This window comes from Glycine soja, chromosome 11, assembly GCF_004193775.1.
Source record: "Glycine soja cultivar W05 chromosome 11, ASM419377v2, whole genome shotgun sequence".
Taxonomy (NCBI): domain Eukaryota; kingdom Viridiplantae; phylum Streptophyta; class Magnoliopsida; order Fabales; family Fabaceae; genus Glycine; species Glycine soja.
Window position 1 is genome coordinate 51354381 of NC_041012.1, and position 19551 is coordinate 51373931.

The window sequence follows — 19551 nt, forward strand, 5'->3', positions numbered from 1 at the left end:
CCTCAAGGCATTGGGCCCACTTTAGAATATAGAAATTATAAGACGAAGGTGCTGCCAAAGCCACCACAATCGCATAAGCCTAAGCCTGAGACATACCATAGACTATATGGTGTTTCTCCACAATTCCCATGGAGCCTAAGACACAACCCCAAGGTTTCTTCACATTATTTTCATTTTCCTCATTCAATTCGCTATGCCACAGAATAGATTATAACACATATTTTTCACCGCTATTTTTTTTTTCCTTTAGGGATTGCGTTTCGTTGCTCTTTAACACATCAAAACCCTAAAATCCTAGGCATTCCATATAATTAACAATCGATTTCTCCTGCTCGTTCCGTTGATCTATATCTGTTTGTCATCAACATCGTTCATGTATTATATATCTGTTTCTTTTTTCTGTCTACCCTCCTTTTTTATATATGAATTGATGCATGTATAATCTGAATATTCTGAAAACGAGTTTGGTTTCTGGTGGAATCTTGCTTGAATTATATTCTAATTTATTTTCTGAACTTGTTAGTTTTGATTTTTTTTTTTTTTTGTATTTTTAATTGTCTGAAACAGCCTAACTTCACCTGTGCACATACTTTCAACGAAGTTCTTCTATTCGGTGTGAAATTGTGAACTTTAGTCTCTTATTTATTTATTTTACTTGATACTGATAAATCATGGCCTTCCAAGCCATAGCTTGAAGTATATGACACAAGAATCTGCATAAGTTAATCTTTAATATCTGAAAATTTACTAATGTTTTAGCTGTGCGCATAAATTTGTGTTACAGCGAATAGTCCTCCACCAAAACCTTGGGAACAAGCAGGTTCCTCTTCGGGTCCAGCGCCTTTCAAACCCCCGTCAGCTGGCAACACAAGTGATGTAGTTGAGGCTTCAGGGACTGCAAAACCTGGGGAAATTGTTTCTAGTTCTGATAGGAGTGCAGCTGTCAACAGGAATACTCTTGGGAGGCCTGTTCCCACAAGGCCATGGGAGCAGAATTATGGAAACAGCACCTATGGAGGTGATTTCTTCATCTTTTTTGAAAAATGCGATATGTTGTAAACTTTCCTTTCTGTTTGGTTATTCCCTTGTTTGCATAATTTAATGAATCTTGTATTTTTATTATCATATGCAGGATATGGGTCTACAATGAATTATAATTCTGGGTATGGATCTGGAATGTATGGATCTTCTTATGGTGGACTAGGAGGAGGAATGTATGGATCATCTTATGGTGGGGGGATGTATGGTAACAGTATGTACAGGGGAGGATATGGTGGCATGTATGGGTCATCCGGGATGTACGGGGGTGGAATGTATAACAGTGGCTTAGGGGGTCCAATGGGTGGTTATGGCATGGGTGGTGGTCCTTATGGAGAACAAGACCCCAACAATCCGTATGGTGCCCCTCCATCCCCACCTGGATTTTGGATTTCTGCCCTACGTGTGGTGAGTCATGATACTGTGGTGAATTTAGTTTTTCTTCCATAGGAGGATGGTTGATGAACATGAACAATGGACTTGTTTCTCCTGTTTTGGTTTACTAGATTAGATTGTTTGTTAAGTCATATATAATTCTTTACCACTGGCAACTTCATATTTGTGATGGTTTGTTGGTTCTAGATCAAAGCAGTTCATTTTTTCATTGCATGTTATTATGCAAGAAGAATCTGAATCTCGTTTCAATCATGGTATTAGTTAGGAGTGCTTATGAGCCATGTGAGACAATACACTATGATATCAGGTATAATTCTAGAGTGTTTAATTTAGTTTATTTTGAAGAAATGTTTGCTTATTTTTAACAACTTTCTGAGAGCTTCTAAAAAATAAGCTATTCCAAATATTTTGCCAATCTTTGTGGTTGGGAATTATTGGTCTATAATGGAACTTCTAGTATTTAAAGTTCCGGTTTATTAAAGCAGCATAGGAATGTTATATTTAGGTACAATTTTGTGTACTCTGTTTACTCTTATCTTTTATTTTGGGTTCTTTTGATATGATTTCATGTTATAGGTTATTCAAAACTTTTCTTTGCATTTGTTGAACTTATTTCCCGCTATTGACAGATGCAAGGTGTGGTTAACTTTTTTGGTCGAATATCAATACTCATAGACCAGAACACACAGGCTTTCCATTTGTTCATGACTGCACTTCTCCAGGTTTTGTATTCATCATTCTCTTTCCATTTTTTGTAATTTTGTCTATTTGCTAATTGTATACCCAGCTTCTATAGCTGTTGGAAGATTGAAATTCTAGTGAAAAATGAAACCATATATGTTCTGTTTACATGTTTTGGATTTCTACCAGCTTTTCTAAAGACTCATAATTTATAGAAGTAACCAAACAATCTAGTCTAAGCACACACTGATTCATGGATGTGTTGTTCCTCCAGAATGCACTCTACCTTGTGTGATATTTATTTTAATATAGCAGTTAGCCAGTTAGGTATTCTATTTTCTTTGTTTTCTCTGCACAATGCACAGTGCCAAATCTGGGAACCCATTCTGTAATATAATAATCACTTGCATTTTATCATCTTATGATCGCAGTTTAATTTAGATGAGTACTTGATCTCTATTGCAGCTGTTTGACCGCTCTGGAATGTTGTATGGAGAGCTAGCTAGATTTGTGTTGCGGTTGCTTGGGATTAAAACAAAGTCCAAGAAGGTTCACCCGCCAGGTCCAAATGGACAACCGTTGCCTGGACCTGGACCTGGACCTGGACCACACAATCCTTCCGGAAATGTAAACTACATCGAGGCACCAAAGGCTGCTCCTAGTGGTTCTTGGGACAACGTTTGGGGAAATGACGCAAATCAATGATACAGTATGTTGTTCTGCTAAAAGAGTTTGTCCAAATACATTGAAAAGAAGAAAAAAACAGCTGCATTCATCATGAAGATACTGAAACTGCAGAAGTCATGTGTATCCTGGGTTTAAAATTCAGTTTGCTATTTTCTCTTTGCTTGCGTTGGCTCTTGATTTTACTAGAAAGGGGATCTTAAATAAGATACCATCCCTGCATTATACCTTGTAAACATTTTCTTTGAATCTGCAGGAAGCTGCTATTTTCTCCTTACATGTATTATTTTGTCCATAGGGCATACCTGCATTAAGATTTTCGGGGGCCATTTAATTGCGTTTTTTTTCGTGTAATCGTAGGGTGAATATTCCTCGAGTTTGCTTTACGCATGGTTCTGCCAAACATCGGTATGATTATAGTATGAATTCTGCGTTAAGTTTTAGGTTTAATTGCAGTTTAATTCCAATATCATAGATAATGCATAATTTTGATTTTTTAAATAATTTTTTGTTGAATTTAATCCATTATTTTATTATTGTTGAAATTGAATTCTTTCATAGCGCTAGCCCATACTGATACCCATAGGCTCTATCCTCCAAAAGCGAAAAGCCACTTTGGGCACTTTATAGGTCGGGAAATGCTTACGACATTACTAGGTCCCAATTTATAAGATTCAATTAATTAAATTATCATGTTTAAAGAAAGTGATTAATTAATCTTAAATTTATATATATATATATATATTAAAAATTATCATTGTCATTAATATTTTTTTATCCTCTTCTAAATGTTTGTTAGTATGATTTATCTTTTTTTAATTAGAGATATTTTAATCTAAAAATAACTAATACAAGAGATATTATGAATTGTGTCTTATAATAAGAAATGAACACCATTTATAATTTGGGTCTTGGAAAAAAAATAAAGTTAATATATTTAACCTACTTTCTAATGCATATTTTTTTTTATTTAATTAAAATTTATTAGAAATTATATAAAAATAATAATACATACTTTTTTTATTTGCAGAAATTTATTAAAGTTAAAAAAATGTGTAGACTTTATTTTATATTAATGAGTATTAATGAATCTTATTCATTTTTTTTTATTTTTAATACATTTTAATTAATAAAAAAATGTGTTAGAAAAAGTGCCAGAGAGTATATTTATGTTTAATAGAAAAATGTACTTACGTGTACTTTAATTTTCAACAAGATTTGATTAATAAGTATCTTGTCTGCAGTATTATGCAGTATTATGTATAAGTAATTTTTATTTTAGATAAAAACATTTAAAATGTGAAAGAAAGATATTTAATAGAAATGTTAAAAAAGCAAGTGAAACAAGTGCCACTAATTTAAATAAATAAATTTAAAATATAAATTGCTCGTATTTAAGAGGAGAGTGACTTGAAAATATTTGTAAGACATTTGAGGCAACAAGAAATTTTATTGTTAAAAATTTAAAGAGTGGGATAAGTTCTTGCTATCATGCTTTATTATATTTCAACAAAATCTATTTGGTGGAGTGAAACAAGATACAATTTTATATATAATAAATTATAAATTTGAGTCTTAATCTATTTCTTTAAGATGAGATAAATATAATATGTAAGTATTTTTTTGAACACAAGTGTTAGATTAAAAACACAGTTTAAAAAAATGATAGACTCTTTGATAATTACTTGAGAGTAGAAACTAAAACATAAAAAATAATTAAAGAACTAAAATAAAAATAAAAATATTTAAAGAACCACATTAAAAATTTCCCTATTTTATTGGGACCAAAGGTCATCTAAGCCATGTTATATTATACTAATTCAATGTTAAATTCTTTTATGAAATAAATAAAACCTACAAAAATTCATATAATTTATAACATACAACAGAAATATTAATAGCATATTATCTATTGATTAAAATTTATTAAGAATATATATTTTTTTGGGTCTATTTTGTATTTGATGATTTTTTTATTTCAATTTTTTATAAAGTTTAGTTAATAATATAATATGTGTTAGAAAGAGTGTAATAAAATTATACTGCTACTACTACTCATTTTAATTCGATCATTCAAAGAATCAAATTAACAAAATTGTTGGATTCAAGTTTTGTGCATCTCTATCTGTGACGCACCCACGTGTATAAAAATTGTTACCGATTAACAAAAAAACAATAATGTATGTATGAAAAAACAAAGCAGCAGTAGGATGAAAAAACGAGTAATAAAGCATGCTTATGGATTAGTACAAAAAGAAAAGAAAAAGAGAATTTTGGGGAGCATTCATCAACCATGGTGATGTTGGTTGCACCCACAGATTCAGTAGTCACTCACTAGCTCTCGAAGAAAACCAAGTGTCAGTAATAACTAACAAGTCAAACAACACGGATTCGGTTCGAAGAGATCAGCCATGAAGAACGACCACAACAACAACGCCGAACACAACAAAGACACTACCGTTGGAATCCTAGATTCCCGATTCAACCAGACCCTCAGAAATGTTCAAGGGTATTTCTTTCTATCCTCCTCTCTTCTCTCCACTTAGTTGCTTTTTATTTTCTGAAAAACTCATGATCTCGAGAATTTCAATGCCTGATTCGCTGATCTTCACTTCCTAATGTTTTCATCCATCGGATTTAGAAAACCCATTAATTTTTTTTTGCATTTTTTGGCATTAATATCACGAATTTTTTATGGGTGAAATTCCAAGACATGGTTGGAAATGGTTTGCGTGTGTCTAGAATCCAATGTTGATGTGACTGTGTTCTTTTCAGTCAAATTGGGAACATTCTTTTCGTAGTGTTACGGATTATTATGGCTTTGGCATGCTTTTCATGGAAGCATATATGCCTTGTACAATTTATGAGAATTTATAGTTATATATTTTTCCTTTGTGAAGGTTACTCAAGGGTCGTAACATTCCTGGTAAAATATTATTAAGCCAGAGGGTTGAATCTCCAGATTACACAAGCTTATCCTCACCAACTTATATAAGGAGCTCCTCATACAGTGAAACTGGCACAAGTGACCAGACATCTGAGACAGTAGAGGTGATTTTAGTATTCGTGTTTCATAGTTGTATACTATAATCGCACATATATCTATAAGATTGATGATGGGTAGCACTTCATCAAGTGAAACCTCTATTCTTAACACAGGAGGAAGTTCACAGTACAAGTAAACCATTTGGTATTCCCAATGAGAATAAGTTGAAAATATCAGCATCCAATGTAGAGAGCTCATCTGAAGAACTCCGGAAATCTTCCATGGGTGCAAGAGCTACAGATTCTGCAAGAGTTATGAAGTTCACTAAGGTGCTTTCAGAGACAATGGTTAAATTAGGTATTTTAACTTCTGTATTTCAATTTTGGTTTCTATATCACTTATTGACTTATTCCTCGTTGCTCCTTTATGGCCACTTCAGTTATTGAAGTGCCATATTTGCCCTTGTATGGGCAGTGCAAAAACAAATGGGAAGCATTTTCTGAACTCAATCTACACACAACACAAAAATATGGAGATAAAGCAGTTAGTGGTCTTCTAATTTGGAGCTTGTCATTGGTATTAGTCCAGTTAAGAACAGAAAATAAAAGATTTACCTTAGAGGGACCAATTGATTTCCAAATTGGCTTATCCAACAGAAAAGATTATCTAATAGGGGGATGAAGTGAGAAATTGGAAATAAGATTTGAAAGAAAAGAATCCTCAATAATCAAGATATCAACTCCTCCAGTCTTGATTAGGAGTGATATTGACAAAGTTCAATAAAACCCAAAGGTTTTTTGTAGTTCAGAGATTTCCCTGTCATTCATATTTCTAAAAAAATCGTAAATTCCAGGACACAATTAGTTTCAGATGAAGAAAAAAAACTGGGATATAGGAGCATTCTGCAAGTTTCAAACTCGAAAGAAGAGATCTAAAAGAGATATAACCTTGAGAGATGAATTCCCAAGGTCTAGCATGAGAAGCTTTAACAGCAGAATTGGCATCCCACCTATTTGAGTGCAAACCATACTTGCTTTTATTAACTTTATGCCACAGAGTAGAAGCCTCAAGGGGAAACTGCTACAGCCATTTAACCACCAAAGCAGCATTGTGCATCAACAGTATCCAATTAGTTTTCCATTTTCAGCAGTGAATTGATGATGCACACCTTATATTTCTTCCTTATCTATCCTGTAGAGAAATTGCGTGAATTTTCTTGGAGGGGTGTTCCAGATTATATGCGTCCTACAGTGTGGAGACTTCTCTTGGTAAGCTCTTTGATCTTCAGTAATTTCTCTTACTCTAGCACGTCCTTTCATGACAGTTATCAATCATAAGAAGCATTACAACAATCAACTTTTGAGTTTAGCTTACAATTTATTAGGATGTGTATTCTTTCATATTTCATGACAGTTATCAATCATAAGAAGCATTACAACAATCAACTCTTTGATCTTCAGTAATTTATTTTAGTCGTATCTGAATTATTTTAGAAAATATTGTTGAGGATGGGCTGCAGAAATATTCTTTCATAGGGATCTTGATGCTGCTTATGTAAATTTTAAACAAGACTACACAGGAGATATTTTATAAGAAAAATGAGTATTTACCCTATAGATAATCTTTTTTTTAAAGTAATAAATAGGTTAATCACATGTTTTCTATGGATACTTTCTTTTCTTATTAAAAATTTAATGAACTGGCAACAGGGATATGCACCACCTAATTCAGATAGAAGGGAGGGAGTTTTGAAAAGGAAGCGCCTTGAGTATCTTGACTGTGTTTCTCAGTATTATGATATTCCTGATACAGAACGCTCAGATGATGAGATCAATATGCTTCGCCAGGTATTCTCAAACTATAACATATTTTTAACTGGATAGGTTTGGAAAATAAGGCTCTTCATTTTTACTACTTGCAATTTTATGATTGTTAGATTGCTGTTGATTGTCCAAGAACTGTGCCTGAAGTTTCATTCTTTCAACAACAGCAAGTTCAGAAATCATTGGAGCGTATTCTGTACACATGGTTAGATATTACTGACATCTCGTTTTTTTGGGACTGGTTTTATTTTGAGCTAGTGTTCTTTGTTGTGAATATTTTCCTGAGGTGAAATAAGGCTCTTAGCTTGGCTAAGAAAGTTACACTATATTTAGGTAGCATTTGATTTGGCTTTTTTCAAGCTTAAAAGCTACTTTAAATTAGCTGATGAAATTATTGCATAGGTTAGCATATGCCATGTATCATTTTTTGTTATCCTTCATAGTTAAGCAGCTCCAATAAACTGGTGGTAGTGGTATACATCATGGATTAATTTCATTTATTTTTAGACTGATCGTAGATTTGTTTCCATTTATCTTACTAAATGATAATCTTGATGGAGACTGGGAGGAGATTCTCTTCTAGAAATGGTTTCAGCATTGGTAACCAGAAAGATGGTTATGATGCATAATTATTTCACTTTCAGAAGATGCTGAGAATAGTTGCTATGATATTGTATACTTCTGTTTCTTCTTAACTGTAGTTTAGAGCAATAGCTCGAGAAAAGAAATAGGAAAAAAAATTATGGAACCAGAGTGAACCTTTGTGATCTAGCTTTCCCATTTTAAGTGCATCAATCTGCTATCAATTGGATTGGTTGTAGTCTTTACCTGCGATAAATACTCTGGAACTCTATTCTTCTGCATTATCCTTCTTGTTTAACTAATTTTTGCTCACTAATTGCATGTTATTGTTAATAGATATTTTACTTATATAGTTTCCTGATTTTTGCTAGGGCAATTCGACATCCTGCAAGTGGATATGTTCAGGGGATAAATGATCTTGTTACGCCATTTTTAGTTGTTTTCCTATCAGAATACTTGGAAGGGGGCATAGATAATTGGTCAATGTCTGATTTATCTTCAGATGAAATCTCTAATGTAGAGGCTGACTGCTATTGGTGCTTGTCAAAGTTGCTTGACAGTATGCAAGACCATTATACATTTGCTCAACCAGGAATTCAAAGGCTTGTTTTTAAGTTGAAGGAATTGGTCAGGAGGATTGACGGTAACTTTTTTCTCAGGCCTGTTGTTTTTCTTCAAGTATATCTATAATTGCATGAATTTAAAGACCCCACTTTTGAATATGGATTTGGATATGCATTAATTTTACCGAACCTCAGTTTTAGGAAAATATAAAAACATTTGGCTAAATTATTCTCTCACTCTCTATTAATGCTCTCTGTTATTTCACTTTGTGGAGAATGGGGCTAGTGAGAGATTAGCATAAAATTGAAAATATTAATGACTTCTTGGTTTTCTGAAGTGACAAATGAAATGAAACAAAATATCTTATAAAAAACAACTGATATTTTGAAATGTAGGGATATAATATTATTTGTATGTCTCCTAATTGAATCTGATACTGAAATTTTGAGTTCCCCCAGATCCTGTTTCAAACCATATGGAGGAGCAAGGATTGGAATTTCTTCAATTTGCTTTCCGCTGGTTCAACTGTCTTCTAATCCGCGAGGTTTGCTCATAATTTTTTTGTCTCAAAAGTGCAATAGTCTTCCCCAGAGCTGCATGTATAACTCGTAAATTGACTGCATATCAAGCCCGAAGGAGTTGTTAATTTGGTTTGAGGGAATTATGGAGTACAAAAAATTTGGCCCAATTTTATGCTTTTGTTAACTCTGATTTCTGCTTTATGTAATCAGATACCCTTCCATCTTGTCACTCGTCTTTGGGACACATATCTAGCTGAAGGAGATGCCTTACCAGACTTCCTTGTGTATATATCTGCCAGTTTTCTTCTAACGGTGAGCCAGCTTACGTTGGTCTTTTCACCAATATAAGTTATTTGAATCGAATTTCATCCTGTAGCTAATATACAGAGGGGTAGTATTTGTTGGTCCATTTGTCAATGTTTCTATTTCCTCTCTATGGTACATTACAGTAGATAATGGTCTTTATGGTTTGCAATTTTTTTGCCAGTAAACACTTCTGCACCACTTTGTGAATGCTTCTATTTCCACCTAGGATGAATATTCTCTAATCTTTATAATTGTTTTTATCAGTGGTCTGACAATCTCCAGAAGCTTGATTTCCAAGAGTTGGTAATGTTCCTTCAACACCTTCCAACTAAGAACTGGACTGACCAGGAGCTCGAGATGGTACTTTCTCGTGCATTTATGTGGCACAGCATGTTCAACAACTCTCCGAGTCATTTAGCTAACTGAGAAAGCAAGCAAGCAATTGCGATTTTCTGGGGGTTTTCCTCACTTCCCATCCGACTTTTTTCCCCTCTAGTGTGACATGAACCAATTTTTTTAACCAATTTTTACATGAATTTTGCCTTGTAATATCTTGTAAAGGAGAGACAAAAATAAACAGGAGAGAAAGAGAGAGAGAGAGAGAGAGTTTTGTATTATTTTTTTATATACATATTATTCTAGTAATGTCAGCAAGCGATGATAGTTACTTTCCATTTCTTGGTTGAATTCATAGGTTTCAAATTCAATAATATTAATGATTTGGAGCATTGGAATGGTTTTATATCAAGTTAGAAAAGGGAACCCACCCAGAAATCTGATTCGATTCTAAAAAGGGGAAGTGTTTTTTGTAAGCTTTGACAGGGAAAAAAAGAAAAAAAAAGAGTAATTGTCGGGAATTAAAACTATTTTCGTTGGACATTTTCGCTAACTTGTAAGTGTCAACGGGAGTAAATTCTACTGTTAATTCTCCCTGAAGATGGGGCTGCAAGTCGGTTTGTGGCGATGTAATATGAGATGTGCAATGTCTAGGAGGAACTCAGCGCAGTCAGTATTGTCATTTCAACAGCGTAAGCATTGTTCAAATTTGTCTAATATTAATGTTAAGAATAAAAATGTTTAGTACATGACAAGAAGCCAACACAAGAGGCAGCACTACTATATTGAAATCAAAATCAGATATATTGTGACACTAGCACAAGCACCACCAACAAAAAAAGACTGTTTTGCTGCTGCTGCAACAGCCACCACAAACAAGACCGTGAACCGCTGCCGGAAAATTTTATACGAAATCCACATGTCTCTTTTTGGGCTGAAGAGTAAAGACACATGGATTATTATTATTTATACAAGAAAGGAAACATATTGAGTCGAATGAAGCAGAACAAGGTAGGTAGCAGCAAGCTTACTTGTTTTTGTTGGAGTGGACATAATGAAGACAGTCTTGTTTGATGTTGTCCGTTTTTTTCAAGATTTGGGATCAATATGGTGAAAGTGAACTTATCGGGGGAACAAGAAGAAGGCCATGAAAGCGTACATCTGCATAGCCTTCTCCGTCATCCAAACATCTCACTGCACATCCTCGTATTCAGAAAACAGCTCCTCCTCCATGTCGGTTTTCTTGTTTCTTCTGTTCTTAATGTTGAAATTTGAGTTTGAGGTTAAAGTACCATTCCCCCCCATAGCGCTACGGACTCGCTCACTCTTAATATCATATTCGATTACTCTACACACAACGGAGGAGAGATTAGTTTACTGGCTTCGTATTCAAGACGCCAATTTGGAAATCAATTGGTCCCTCTAAGGTAAATCAATTTGGACTAATACCAATGACAAACTCCAAATTAGAAAAACCACTAACTGTTTTATCTCCGTATTTTTGTGTTGTGTGTAGATTGAGTTCAGAAAATGCTTCCCATTTGTTTTTGCACTGCCCATACAAGGGCAACTATGTTATCAGGATGTTTATCTTGGACCTGATCTGTCTGTTGTTTCTTTTTCAGTTGTTCATTCCTTGAAAATCACAGTTTTAAAATTGAATTATAAAATTAAATATTAACATAACATGGACAGTTGAAAAAAGAATAATAACATGGACAATTGAAAAAAGAATAACAAAGGATAATAGAGAAGCCAATTTGATTTATCACAAGAACTCAAGTGACCATGAAGGAACAAAGAGGATTAAGTCAATGAGATGGGTCAGTCCCAACATTAAATGGATCGAGTCATAAGAACAAGACTTGGCTGTTGCTATGTGTATCCAGCACAATTGTTGATACACCAAACAAAATAGTAAAATTTTATTTTTTCACTTCCATAAACGGATTGATCAATTTGTTTGAGATTTATAGATTGACAATCTGTATTGAGCTTATAGATTAATGGCCCAAACAGGAATCGAACCTATGACTTTTACATTATAATTACGACGCTATAAAATTTCTAATACATATTTATATTTAATACACATGTAAATTTAAATAATAAATTTTATGATAATTAATTTTAATTTAATAATTAATTTGCTTATATATAAATTGTAAAAATTTCGTCAATCCTATCAACTTTACGAAATGACAAAATAGAATTTCACGATTTGGCTTAGTGTACCACCAGTTATGCTGATGCGCGTAGCAACAGTTACGAGACTCGACCTAATTGTGATTTTTCAATAATAGTTTTTAAGATAAAAAGAGGGGTGTTGAAGCCCAAATAAAATACTAGAAAACCCATTTCTATAAGGTGAAGGAGACGGAGAGTAAGATGGGGTTATCGGCGTCAAAGAGAGTGGAGAAGAGTCTGTCGAACTCGGGCGATTTTGACTCAGCATGCGACTCAGCCTTCTCCCACTGCCTCGCTCTCACACAGCACGCCTTCGAAGGAGTGTTCCCTTACCAACTCAAAACCGCCTCCGATTACATCCACGCCAACACCACACACCCTCTCATTCGAAATTGGCTCCCCACACCTCCCGATCGGACCCAAATCGACGCAGCCCTCCGCCGCCTCCCTCCCAATTCCGATGACACACTTCCACTTCCCCTCTTCAAAAACTGGGCCCACCACCTCTACACCGACGCCGTCGTGTCCGCCGCCGCCAAATCGCTTAAGGTGCGCGTTCCCGTCGGCATCGCCGGGATCGTCGGAGTCAGCGCCCTCACTCGGCCTCCTCTCCGAATGGTTGGCACCTTCATTGGAGCCTACTCCCTCGCTGTTGCGCTCTCCATTTTAGATGGCTTATCCACATAAATTGTATTTCTAATTTTCCGTTATTTGATTACATAGAGTAATTACAATCCTTTGTAAGTAAGTATATTAATTTTTGTAATTATTATCTTAAAAATTATATTTATTATATATTTTTTATTAATCACTAATCGACAAAAAATTATACTGCCAGTATTTAATTTTTTTTTATAAAATTTTTATTATGTAATTTGATATTTGTTAGTGCAATACTGGTATTCACTAATCTGGTATAGGTCTTTTCTAGAAGCATTCAATTCAAGTGTGTTCTGTCTTCTCCTTTACGTCAAGCTTAGACTTTATACTAATCTTCTAAGTTGATATACAATCTAATCGTATTTCCTTATCGGCAAGATATTAATATTTTTTTCTTATTGGGTAGTTTGTTAGTTTTATTATAAATGTTGGTGGTAGATATTCCAATCCACACCCTCTTTTTTCCTTAAATCTTATTGGCAACCATCAAGTTAATCTTTTATTTATCTCCAAATAAGATGTGATTTAATCGTTTCATGTTATCTTCGGAAGATCATTGATGATGTAATTAGAATACCTAAATATGTTTTCCACTAGGGGCTTATCGGCCTATTCAGTTGGATTTCGATAACATGGGCCAAGACGGTTGCTCAGTCCAATGACGATCGGAAGATACATTTACTAAATGTATATCAAATTACAATATATAAATTAATCTCTTATATCTAAAAGGTTTATTTAAACCTAAGGGCTTAAAAGGAGTCCAAGCTCATTATAGTTAAAACACACAAAAACATGAAACAGGGTATTACAATGTGCGTAACTTGTGTGACCAAAATCACTGTTAGGACATGAAATTCTTAACTCATCTTCACGAAAGTTGTGGACAATTTATTCTTGAAATTAGACATTTTTCTTGTGTCGTTTCGATTTCTACAATTTAAGATATCCTAAAAACATTATACATACGCATGTTGTCGTCTAATGCGTTTCACGGTGGTGGAAATTCACACACCTTAGCCGTGCATTTTGTTTGTCAATTTAGGTTTTTTGGTGCTTGTTACACCCATGTGAATTGTCACACCCTCTGGTTGTCATTTTCTCTAACTTTCTTCAAGTTTTCAAGCTTGTATCCTTTCCTTGATGCAATCCAAGCTTCTAATTGTCCTTCACCTGTTTCCAACTTCCAAATCACCCCGAGTCTTCAGTCTGTAACTTCCAAGGCCGAATCATCTCATGACAAACCTTGCTAAAATCCAGAAACACACAAAGAACACCAAAAAGTCTCTTAAGGAACAAAATTGTGAAAACTAATAGTAGAACTAATCCTAATTAACATAAAATGCATGCAAAACTGCATGAAACAATGCGCAAGACATGGTATGAAAGGCTACGCATCAGTGGTCTAGGACGAGATAAATGGGAAGACACATGTTTTAGAAAATAATTATGAGAGAAATTTGAATTTTTTTTTAACCCAATTTCTTACCCTAGCCCCAATAATCCTACAACACTTATGTAATAAAATGATAAGAAAATGTTTTTATAATAGAATTATCAAGACGAAATAGATATGTTATGACTTCCAAAGTACGGGTGTGAGATTCAAATTCAAATGTTAAGTAATTTTAAATTTGAAAAAATAATAAGCGATACATAATTAAAATGAACTCATAATATCTTACAAATTTGACTCGAAAATATTTTTAATTTTGATAATTAACACTTTTTGATTTTAGTACATTACTAATATTTTTCCATATTTATTAAGAAGTTGGACTTTGGCGGCCATATTTTGATTTGAACGAAAGAGATTTAAATATATTAAACACGTAATCTTATTATATTTGAGTTTCAAATTCATGGACATAAAGAAATCTAGAAGAATTAATCTCTCTCATACAAGTGTGAATGAAGATATATACGTTTAAAACTCCTCCTAAAAGTGAATTGAGCGAGGGAACAAGCCTTCAATTCTTTATTGAAAAGAAAAAATGAGTGGTATAAGAAGATACATAATTTATTCTATATAATATGTGTATAGGTAGCGTGGCTTGCTACCTTAGCAAGTAAGATTATCACCGGTGGCAACACCGAATTGTCTACAGTAGTCAGTGTAGTAATTAACGCGAGCCTGAACTGTGGAAGGGTTGGCACCATCACATTCAAGTTGACCGTTAATGGCTCTGATGGTTGCACCAAAGCCTTGGTTGATGACAGGGCGCACGTGTTGCATCCAGTACCACAGTGCTGTCTTGAAAGAAATCACAGGATCATTGCCCACTGTTTCAGGAGCGTTCAATCCATCAAAATCGTTGCTCTGTCCAGCAGGTCCATAGTTGAAGTTCCATGTTAGTTGGATCGGACCACGCCCATAGTAACCTCTGTTAGAAAGGCACGGATACTGTGAAATCGTATTCTCGTCGCAGTAGTCCTGCGATGCACCATTAATCTCTTCAATGTGGCAAAAATCTGCACCCCATGTCACCAATCATTTCAATTAGCAGTTAAGTAAAGTTTATATAAGAATTAAGAAAGGTGGTAATTCTTACGTCCAGTTTCATGTGTGAAATGGGCAAAAGCAGCTGCAATCTCGCGCTTGGAGTCATCCTCGGAACCAAGTCTACCAAAGTCATTATAGGAATTGAGAGCATTAAGAAAAGCATCTCGTGAGTAAAAGTTCTTGCCAGCACAGCCAGAGTCAGCCTGATCAATTATGCCACTGAAGAATTGTGGTGTGACAATGTCAGCCACATTAACATTGTTAGTACTTGGTGTGCTCGAATAACAAGGACCCTGCTTGCACCCTGTGCCGCAGTACTCCTCACCGTTACCACAATACCCATGTTGGCTGCAACATAACCCTTCAGCACAACCACAGTTTTGAGCACTCACATTTTGGGGCACCTTTGTTATCATAACAAAGGCCACCGCTACAACAACGCATAAGAATTTCTTTCCTATCATTTTGCGGGAGAAACTATTAGTATTTGATTGATGAGGAATTCGGAGTTAGGGGATGTGTATTTATACTGATGTTGCTACCTTACGTAGATGTTTCGCCGCCTATGCTAAGTATGCGAAGAAATTTTATGTGGTTAAAATCTGAGTTTGAATGTTTCAATACCAAATTTCTAATCAATTCCTTGAAAGTTAGTGCGTTGATTTGTGGGTGGACTTTGATATGTCAAATGTAGTACAACCTGTACGTATCCATACGTATGGTCTATGGATTAAGTCTTGGTCGTTGCCCTGTTAAATACGGTGGTTGTGTCCATAATGTATATGCTGAATGATTTTGTCCTCTATGCCAAATAAGTCAGCCTTCCTCCACGTTAGGGGCTATTGCAAGAAAGATCAATTGAGATGGATCAATTCATTTTGTTATAATAATATTATAAAATTAAGGTACATATTTCATAATAAAAATGTTAGTATAAATATAATATTATTATGCTCTATAAAATGTTATTCATTAAAAAAGTCTATCTATTAATACACAATTATAATTATTAAAGGAGTGTAACTTAAAGAAAAACATTAAATACCATATCAAAACTCAAAATATATATAATTCAATTTAAAATTTCCAATCTAATTTCTATAATATAATAATAAATTAATTTGTAAATTATGGGAGTGCATATATGAAAGCATATTGAACAATCTTGATAACATATTATACAATCATGATTGATATAAGTGATAAAGATTTATATCTTTTAATTTTAATCAAATAGTCCAAAATTTAAATTCTTATTAATCTTAAGGTATGAAATAAATCGTATTTCAAGTTATTTTATGTATACTTAAGATTTTCAACAACAAAAATATCATTAATTTGACTATAATAATTTCGTAATAATACCATGATTAAAAAAATATGAATACATTTTTCCTAATCTTCAAGTGAAATTATTTATATTATTTATTTATTTATTATCCTGAAATTTCGAAAAGGTATAAGGATTTTAATGTTATAAAACTTTCTGTTTCGCTCTGACATCATTCTGATCATAAAATAAAACAAAAAATAAAAATCTGATCATGATAAACAAAAGTAACAAATGTGGATGAAATGATAGTTTCAAAGCAATCCGACAAAGTAACAATGATGACATAGAGAAACTGAGAAAGAATTTCTGGGATGCTCATCAGTTAGTTCGGTTAAGGTTTAGGGTAAAATAAAATTTGAAAATTGATTGTATTTAGAATATGTTTGGTTTCTATTTTTTTATTAGTTGGAAAGTAGTTAATTAACATAAATGGAGCAAACTAGGAAAAACAAAGAAACCAACAGTGTCAGACGCATCTGCAACTAACAATAATATCCAAAGATGAGATGAGCAAATTGTCCAAACAAAATAAGGTGAGGAAGACTCTCTACACCAAATCTTGCTAACCAGTGTACACAGCTATTTGCTTCTCTGTAAGCATGGATGGATGAAAGATACGTTCCAAGCTCTTGCCACAAGTTAGCGAATTTAAGCAATAATAGGTGCATAAGGATGAGAAGATCGAAACTGTTCCACCATTAATAAGATGAATAGCGAATTTTGAGTCCAATTCAAATAAGAGAGTGAAAACCATTGGACCAAGCCAACTCGAAAACATGGAGGATTGCAAATAATTTTGCAGACGTCAAGCTGATTGGTTGCTGGTTATCTAGAGCCTGATATTATTTTGCAAGGCTGTTAGCCTGCAAAACATTTGTTTATTAACATTCAGCACAAGACTGGGGTTTACACGAGTCATGTAATATGGTGCGTTTTCTAAGTTATTTTTGCTTATGGTTTCATGCAGAATTTCTTTGGCAGACCATGTAAAAACAATTACTTTAGAAACCATTCTAAAAGTGTAAGTACCTATGGAGTCCTAGAGTCATTAAGCGGAATGAATGGATCCATAGCCAAGCCAATAAAATATGTCCTTTGCACTGCACTTAGTTCTTGTGCAAAATCTCTGAATTGGCATTTGGGTATACAGATCCATGCTTACATGATTCGATCTGGACATGAAGATAATTTGTTCCTTAGCAGTGCACTTGTTGATTTCTATGCGAAATGTTTTGCTATTGTCGATGCAAGGAAGGTATTTTAGTAGCATGAAAATACATGATCAGTTTTCATGGACTTCACTTATTACTGGATTCTCAATCAATGGACAAGGAAGAGATGCCTTCTTGTTGTTCAAAGAGATGTTATGCACCCAAGTTAATCCCAATTGTTTTACTTTTGCTAGTGTAGTGTCTGTGTGGGGCAAAATGGTGCCCTTGAACATTGTTCAACTCTTCATGCTTCTGTCATCAAACGGGGATATGATACTAACAATTTTGTAGTCAGCTCATTAATTGATTGTTATGCAAATTCGGGACAAATTGATGACGCTGCATTATTATTTGATGAAACTAATGAGAAGGATATTGTTGTATACAATTCTATGATCTCTGGATATTCTAAAAATCTGTACAGTGAAGATACATTGAAACTATTTGTAGAAATGAGGGGAAAAAATTTGAATCCTACCGATCATACTTTATGTACCATTTTAAATGCTTGCAACAGCCTTGCAGTGCTCTTTCAAGGAAGACAAGTGCACTCTCTTGTTATTAAAATGGGTTCAGAAGGGAATGTGTTTGTGGCCAGTGCTTTGAATGATATGTATTCCAAGGGTGGCAATAGTGACGAGGCTCAATGTGTGTTAGATCAGACTTCTAAGAAGAATAATGTGTTGTATCATGGGTTGTGCTCAATGTGGGTGAGGTTCAGAGGCTGTGAAATTTTTTGATTGTCTATTGACCAGGCTAGAGTTAATTCCTGATCATATCTGCTTTACTGCTGTCTTAACAGCTTGTAATCATGCAGGATTTCTTGACAAAGGGGTGGAGTACATCAACAAAATGACAACAAATTATGGCTTGTCTCCTGATATAGATCAATATGCTTGCTTGCTTGATCTTTATGCTGGAAACGGAAATTTAAGTAAGGCTAGGGATTTGATGGAAGAAATGCCTTATGATCCAAATTATGTAATCTGGAGTTCTTTCTTTAGTTCTTGTAAGATTTATGGAGATGTAGAACTTGGGAGGGAGGCTGCTGATCAACTTATTAAGATGAAACCAGGTAACGCAGCACCACATTTGACACTAGCACATATCTATGCAAGAAAAGGTTTATGGAATGAAGTTGCTGAAGTCAGAAGGCTTATGCAACAAAGGAGAATAAGAAAACCTGCAGGTTGGAGTTGGGTAGAGGTGGATAAGCAGATTCATGTATTTGCAGTTGATGATGTAACTCATCAACAATCAAATGAAATCTACAGAGAGTTAGAATATATTTACTTGGGAATCATAGAAGCGTCATCTTATGTAGTAGAGGATAGCAATATTCTAGCATAGATCTATTTGTTTCTCTTGGAGTGCATAATCCATTTTATATAAGGAACCCAAATATTGTGGAAACGTGCTACTGGATTTCATTTTCGACTCCATCATATCAACGTATAATGAATTAATGATAATCAAAATAGGAATTATTTAAAAACGGTAAAAACTTTGAGATAGATTGTGATCCTTATTTTAATACACAAGGATGTTCACCAGTTACATTAAGTTACATTATTCACCTGTTACTTATTCAGCCCTCATAGATCGTCTACCAACAATGTCATCAAATCGACAACAAGATTCAACTCAATTATTGTGAAAATTAACATATCATCCTTTACCTTCATCAATTAGAATCTCTATGTTGATTTTGACAACTGGATTTCTTACTTCATTCTAATG

General features: G+C 34.1%; 5 protein-coding genes and 1 long non-coding RNA gene across 6 annotated transcripts; 4 read left to right on the forward strand and 2 right to left on the reverse strand.

The window, feature by feature from the left end:
- The first annotated feature begins 12 nt into the window (after nt 1-12).
- On the forward strand, nt 13-3249 carry LOC114376105 (peroxisomal membrane protein 13-like). The gene is made up of 5 exons (XM_028334027.1): nt 13-153; nt 785-1018; nt 1133-1446; nt 2064-2156; nt 2581-3249. Exons 1-5 carry the CDS (start codon nt 129-131, stop codon nt 2818-2820), a joined length of 906 nt encoding a protein of 301 aa, XP_028189828.1. The 5' UTR covers nt 13-128; the 3' UTR covers nt 2821-3249.
- A 1743-nt stretch (nt 3250-4992) lies between these two features.
- On the forward strand, nt 4993-10268 carry LOC114377042 (TBC1 domain family member 22B-like). Its single transcript, XM_028335422.1, has 10 exons — nt 4993-5308; nt 5700-5850; nt 5959-6142; nt 6983-7053; nt 7495-7632; nt 7722-7813; nt 8562-8833; nt 9213-9298; nt 9486-9587; nt 9846-10268. The coding sequence occupies exons 1-10, from the start codon at nt 5211-5213 to the stop codon at nt 10005-10007; spliced, it is 1356 nt and encodes a 451-aa protein (XP_028191223.1). The 5' UTR covers nt 4993-5210; the 3' UTR covers nt 10008-10268.
- A 328-nt stretch (nt 10269-10596) lies between these two features.
- On the reverse strand, nt 10597-11565 carry LOC114377044. The gene is made up of 2 exons (XR_003659035.1): nt 10949-11565; nt 10597-10851 (listed from the first exon to the last, which is right to left on the reverse strand). It is a non-coding gene; the product is annotated as an uncharacterized LOC114377044 (long non-coding RNA).
- A 515-nt stretch (nt 11566-12080) lies between these two features.
- LOC114377043 lies at nt 12081-12919 on the forward strand. The gene has a single exon (XM_028335423.1). The coding sequence runs from the start codon at nt 12306-12308 to the stop codon at nt 12789-12791; it is 486 nt and encodes a 161-aa protein (XP_028191224.1). The 5' UTR covers nt 12081-12305; the 3' UTR covers nt 12792-12919.
- A 1667-nt stretch (nt 12920-14586) lies between these two features.
- On the reverse strand, nt 14587-15764 carry LOC114374182 (endochitinase PR4-like). The gene is made up of 2 exons (XM_028331795.1): nt 15317-15764; nt 14587-15236 (listed from the first exon to the last, which is right to left on the reverse strand). Exons 1-2 carry the CDS (start codon nt 15729-15731, stop codon nt 14827-14829), a joined length of 825 nt encoding a protein of 274 aa, XP_028187596.1. The 5' UTR covers nt 15732-15764; the 3' UTR covers nt 14587-14826.
- Nucleotides 15765-18377: 2613 nt separating this feature from the next.
- Nucleotides 18378-19161, forward strand: LOC114373404 (pentatricopeptide repeat-containing protein At4g37170-like). The gene is given in 2 exon segments (XM_028330867.1): nt 18378-18496; nt 18498-19161. Coding segments are annotated over 2 exon segments (783 nt in total).
- Nucleotides 19162-19551: the final 390 nt, after the last annotated feature.

What these genes read in the sequence shown, in the direction of transcription:
- LOC114376105 (XM_028334027.1), top strand. Translation starts at nt 129, where the DNA reads ATGGAGCCTAAGACACAACCCCAAG. An exon ending in GCCTAAGACACAACCCCAAG is followed by an intron (nt 154 to 784) that starts GTTTCTTCACAT and finishes TTTGTGTTACAG; the next exon opens with CGAATAGTCCTCCACCAAAA. An exon ending in GGATTTCTGCCCTACGTGTG is followed by an intron (nt 1,447 to 2,063) that starts GTGAGTCATGAT and finishes CGCTATTGACAG; the next exon opens with ATGCAAGGTGTGGTTAACTT.
- LOC114377043 (XM_028335423.1), top strand. Translation starts at nt 12,306, where the DNA reads ATGGGGTTATCGGCGTCAAAGAGAGTGGAGAAGAGTCTGTCGAACTCG.
- LOC114374182 (XM_028331795.1), bottom strand. Translation starts at nt 15,731, where the DNA reads ATGATAGGAAAGAAATTCTTATGCGTTGTTGTAGCGGTGGCCTTTGTT. An exon ending in TTTCACACATGAAACTGGAC is followed by an intron (nt 15,237 to 15,316) that starts GTAAGAATTACC and finishes CATGGGGTGCAG; the next exon opens with ATTTTTGCCACATTGAAGAG.
- LOC114377042 (XM_028335422.1), top strand. Translation starts at nt 5,211, where the DNA reads ATGAAGAACGACCACAACAACAACGCCGAACACAACAAAGACACTACC. An exon ending in ACCCTCAGAAATGTTCAAGG is followed by an intron (nt 5,309 to 5,699) that starts GTATTTCTTTCT and finishes TCCTTTGTGAAG; the next exon opens with GTTACTCAAGGGTCGTAACA. An exon ending in CTGCCAGTTTTCTTCTAACG is followed by an intron (nt 9,588 to 9,845) that starts GTGAGCCAGCTT and finishes TGTTTTTATCAG; the next exon opens with TGGTCTGACAATCTCCAGAA.